The sequence below is a fragment of the Nanorana parkeri genome, unplaced genomic scaffold, assembly GCF_000935625.1.
Source record: "Nanorana parkeri isolate BGI_ZX_2015 unplaced genomic scaffold, ASM93562v1 scaffold3777, whole genome shotgun sequence".
NCBI classification, from domain to species: Eukaryota; Metazoa; Chordata; class Amphibia; order Anura; family Dicroglossidae; genus Nanorana; species Nanorana parkeri.
Genome location: NW_017310045.1, coordinates 9140 through 14448, shown reverse-complemented (window position 1 = coordinate 14448; position 5309 = coordinate 9140). Strand labels below are relative to the sequence as shown.

The window sequence follows — 5309 nt, the reverse complement described above, 5'->3', positions numbered from 1 at the left end:
CCCCCCGTCTGCCCTTTGTAGAATGAAGCGTTCCGTCCAGAGTGATCATCATCTGTGACCCTGACGCCCTTTTCTTCCGATCTCTAGGTGTGTGTGGACAATGTGTGCACCGAGCTGGGGACGGTGGTGATTGTTAATCTCCTGGATCCAGTGCTGGGAATCGTCCTGGGAACGGTGGCTGCCATATTGATCTGCCTGACATTGGCCTTCCTGATCTGGAAGCAGCAGACCTCAGCGAAGAGGAAGAAAGGTGAGAAGTTGGGATTTTCGATATCCGCGCTCACAGAGCAATGGGGAGAGTTGTGATTTGATCCTCATCCTTCTTCTGGGTTTTTCTTTTTTTGCAGTTGTAGAGAATTTGGAATTATTGATAAATAATAACAGAGACACCATCTCCTCCCCGATCCATCCCACCCACTCGCTCCACATCGACTACAGAGAGTCTTGTAAGAGGAAAACTTTTATTGTATCATTAACTTCGAGCTTTCGTTCTACTAAATATTGACACGTTTTATAGATCTGCCTTTCTTCTCCTGACCTTCCCTCTCTGCTCTTTGCTGTGCTGGGGACCAATGGTGTTCATCCTGATTGATCAGTTCTTCTCCTGACCTTCCCTCTCTTCTCTGCTCATGTAGATATTCCTAGCAGCAGCTCTGGCGGGGGGCCCTATCGTGGTGCCATATACTCCCCAAGCAGTATTGGGGCCAGCTCTATGCCCCTTCTCATCACCAATGTACTGGACAACCTGAGGCCGGAGCTGCTGGATGAGGTGAAGGACGTTCTGATTCCGGGGAACCGCCTGATCACACACCGCGATCGCATCATTGGGAAAGGTGAGAATGTCAAATGGGCAGATCTCAGAGTGAGACATCACTGGGGGTATTCCTTAAAGGGGCAGTCCACACAGCGGTAATATTTTAGTTGTAGACGAAGCCTTGTGAGTCAGCCTCTGGCTTCTATATGAGTTGAATACTCTCCCCCTGCCATGATTCCCGACTATGTTCTATTCACCCGGAAGATGTGTGTTTCAGCTTCTCCTGCTACATTCTCCATATTATAATGGGCACAGCGGGTGTACAGACCCGGGAACTCAGCACAGGGATGGTGGGAGACCCTCATAATGGGCACAGCGGGTGTACAGACCCGGGAACTCAGCACAGGTATGGTGGGAGCTCCTCATAATGGGCACAGCGGGTGTACAGACCCGGGAACTCAGCACAGGGATGGTGGGGGCCCCTCATAATGGGCACAGCGGGTGTATAGACCCGGGGGCTCAGCGCAGGGATGGGGGGAGCTCCTCATAATGGGCACAGCAGGGGTACAGACCCGGGAACTCAGCACAGGGATGGTGGGAGCCCCTCATAATGGGCACAGTGGGTGTACAGACCCGGGAACTCAGCACAGGGATGGTGGGAGCTCCTCATAATGGGCACAGCTGGTGAACAGACCCGGGAACTCAGCACAGGGATGGTGGGAGCCCCTCATAATGGGCACAGCGGGTGTACAGACCCGGGAACTCAGCACAGGGATGGTGGGAGCTCCTCATAATGGGCACAGCGGGTGTACAGACCCGGGAACTCAGCACAGGGATGGTGGGGGCCCCTCATAATGGGCACAGTGGGTGTACAGACCCCGGAACTCAGCACAGGGATGCTCAGAGTTATATAAAGACAAATGAAATGATGACCTACTTGGGGAATGAGCAGAATGGGAGATCAGATGATTTGTATTTATGAGACTGTATAAGAGGATTGGGGGATTGTGATATTTGTACGTACGATCTCCCGTCTAGACTGACTGATTTGACTTCATACTCTTTCTTTGTAGGACATTTTGGCAGTGTGTACCATGGGACGTACATTGACGAGGAGGGCCAGGAGGTGCACTGCGCTGTCAAATCTCTCAACAGTAAGCACCTGGATCGGGGTTCAGGATGGTTGCTCTGTTCTAGGGGTGATTTAGGGGCTCCACCTGCCTACGGGAGCCGTGCAGTTGGGGCTTCCTGGGACATTTAGACGCCGTCTTATACAATGACTTTTATTGGATGGTAATGCCGGTGTAGAATTGGTCCATTACATATGGACTAAGGTAACACCTGGAGGGCCAGCCAATGAGCAGAGCTGAGGGTTTTGTGGTAGGATATGTGTACCTCTGTATCTGACAAATAAAAAAGAGAAAGGATGTAGGAGGTGGAAATAGATGGAGGTGGATCCAGTGAGCCTGTAGAGTGACAAGGACCGAACCAAATGTGAAGACTTTGTATTATTGATGGAGTTATGTTCTTGCCATTTATGAAGGTGTCTGAGCACTGTGTGTCATCTTCTTAGGGATAACAGATGTGGAGGAGGTGGAGGAGTTCCTTCGGGAAGGGATCCTGATGAAGAGCTTCCATCACGCGCATGTCTTGTCCCTCACTGGGATATTTTTTCCGCAGGAGGGTCTTCCCCTGGTGGTCCTCCCGTACATGTCACATGGGGACCTGAGACACTTTATCCGCAGCGAGGACAGAGTAAGTCCACAATGTATTCCGTTCATTACACTTCCAAGGATCTGAAGATGATTCTGATCAGTGTAGCTCGGAGGTTCCCTCTGCAGGGACTATGATGACCCTTCAGAGATAATCTCCGTATGTGGAGAGATTTCCTCCATCTTTCTACAAACTCTCTGAGAGAGCAGACACGCGCGCTTCGTTCCTTCTGGATTCACCTTCCCCAGCCTCAGAGGAACCCTCCAAATCATTTTCAGGTCTCGGAGACCACCGGCTAAAAATAAATATATGTTCGGGTCACGTGACCCGAGTATGATCCGTGATCTGCAGATATCATCATAAAAAAGCATACGTTATATACCCGGGGATGAAAAAATAATGACTAGAAAGTGAACACCGTAAAATCCCTCGACATTGGAGAAATGTCCCCTATATTGGTGGTCAGCGCAGGAATGCCCTCTCCATAGGTGGTCAGCGGAGAAATGCCCCTACATTGGTGGTCAGTGGAGAAATGCCCCCTACATCGATGGTCAGTGGAGGAATGTTCCTTACATTGGTGGTCAGTGGAGAAATGCCCCCTCCATCGGTGGTCAGAGGTGAAATGCCCCCTACATTGGTTGTCAGCTGAGAAATGCCCCCTACATTGGTGATTAGTGGAGAAATGCCCCCTACATTGGTGGCCGGTGCAGGAATGCCCCCTCCATCGGTGGTCAGAGGAGAAATGCCCCCTACATTGGTGGTCAGTGGAGAAATGCCCCCTACATTGGTGGCCAGTGCAGGAATGCCCCCTACATTGGTGGTCAGTGGAGAAATGCCCCCTACATTGGTGGCCAGTGCAGGAATGCCCCCTACATTGGTGGTCAGTGGAGAAATGCCCCCTACATTGGTGGTCAGTGGATAAATGCCCCCTACATTGGTGGTCAGTGTAGAAATGCCCCCTACATTGGTGGTCAGTCGTGCAATGCCCCCTCCATTGGTGGCCAGTGGAGGAATGCCCCCTACATTGGTGGTCAGCGGAAAAGGGCCTGTTACATTTATGGTCAGTGGGCCAAGGAACCTCTTATAATGATGGACAGCTGAAGAATATCCTTTACATGATCAATGCAGAAATCCCTCCTTTACCTTGGCAGTCAGCATTTGTTATTAGGACAAGGGCCCCACATTGTAGGACCGCTGTAAGTAAAAATGTCCTTCACAATTAATGGTTCCATTAGAGGTTAGTCAAGGAACCCCGAGTGACCTCTGGAGTCTTCCCGGGAACCCTGCCTGACGGAGGCTGTCCTAGATAGTACCACGGATTCCCGCAATGGCTGCCATTAGGGAATTCGCTGACTCTAAGGAGGGAGGAAACCAGTTTCCATAACTGTGCTGGAAATGAAGTGGCCCCGATGAGACGTGTGAGCTTTAGAAGCGGCTGGGCGGTTGGCATTGCAGCTTCTCTCCAGAGACCCCCGGCGTGGTCCTTCCCGGATACGGTCTGCGGTGGGAAGTTTTGTGCCGAGCCGCTGGACGCAGAGTCTGTACCCCCATGACGTGCCAAGAGACGAAAATAATGTTTGGTGTGTCCTGCCAGAGAATTCGGATCCTTAAAATAGAATTAATGATCTAGAAGATTCTTCTCTGAACTTTCAGTGGACGTTGGAAAACTGTGGCTGTGATACGTGGCGGGGAAAATGGTGTGTCTATGGCCAACAAATGTCTCCCCGTCCTTGTTTGCATCTACAGCCCTGGTGCCCGACATGGGGCCCTTTGGTACTTGCTGTGGAGACCCCATAGTCAGTAGTAGAGGCATTCATCTGTACCGAGGCTGTAATGACGGTGATCTCTCGCAGTCTCATGTAGCGTGTCTCCAGTCTCTCACTATCTCCTGCATTCATTGCATATAATGTGTGGCCCTTTGGAGCTGCTAAGGGCCCCCTGCACCCTGCAAGGTGACAACCACTGTCTCTTCCTGTACTTCCCGATATTAACTCTTCTTGATTGCAAATGCCATAAGGGGTACATTGTCAGCAGCAACTTCAGCAATCCTTCATGGGGCCCCCTTCCACCTCCAGGCCCCATAGCAGCTGCATGGGCTGCTATGGCTATTGTTATGCCCCTGTGTGCGGCTCATTGAAGTAATTGTACGCAGATCATGATTTGCCTCTCTGTGCACACAGAACCCCACCGTGAAGGACCTGGTCGGGTTCGGTCTGCAGGTTTCCCGGGGAATGGAATATTTGGCCCAGAGGAAGTTTGTCCACCGGGACCTGGCGGCACGGAACTGCATGTAAGTGATTTAGGGGTTCCGGGCACTCGCAGGAGCCCCAATTTCTCTGACCATTGTACAATAATAGCGAGTTGTCTTCTATGTACTGTCAGGAGACAAACTGCCGAAGGTGGTGATGAAGGGTTTCACCCACCAGTCATCAATCACAGCACTCTGCCTCAGGACTCTTCTCTGCAGTGGGCGGGCTCTTGGGAGGAGTTATGCAAATATCAGTATGCCTTGCTGGGTGGATGTCAGTCTGGAGGCGTGGGCGGTCCTAGGCGTCACGTGTGTGGTCGTGTGTTTCAGGCTGGATGACACGTTCCGGGTGAAGGTGGCGGACTTCGGCCTGGCCCGCGACGTCTTCGACAAGGAATATTACAGCGTGCGCCGCCATAAGAACGCTCGGCTGCCGGTGAAGTGGATGGCGCTGGAGAGTTTACAGACGCAGAAATTCACCACCAAGAGTGACGTGGTGAGAGGGCGAGTGGTGACACACGTGTAACGTGTTAGAAAATCCATCCGTGTATGTGGTATAATAACGACATGATATTCCCCCCCCCCCGCAGGGGT

General features: G+C 51.6%; 1 protein-coding gene across 1 annotated transcript in view; it reads left to right on the top strand.

The window, feature by feature from the left end:
- The window catches only part of LOC108803469 (macrophage-stimulating protein receptor-like), a gene marked incomplete at its 5' end in the record, with an annotated part of 24675 nt that overhangs the window by 18623 nt on the left and 743 nt on the right, over positions 1–5309 (top strand). Inside the window, 7 exons of the mRNA XM_018575310.1 lie at positions 88–250; positions 348–446; positions 636–833; positions 1828–1908; positions 2328–2509; positions 4648–4757; positions 5046–5219. Coding sequence (XP_018430812.1) covers positions 88–250; positions 348–446; positions 636–833; positions 1828–1908; positions 2328–2509; positions 4648–4757; positions 5046–5219 — 1007 coding nt within the window. The remainder of the gene's footprint in view (positions 1–87; positions 251–347; positions 447–635; positions 834–1827; positions 1909–2327; positions 2510–4647; positions 4758–5045; positions 5220–5309) is intronic.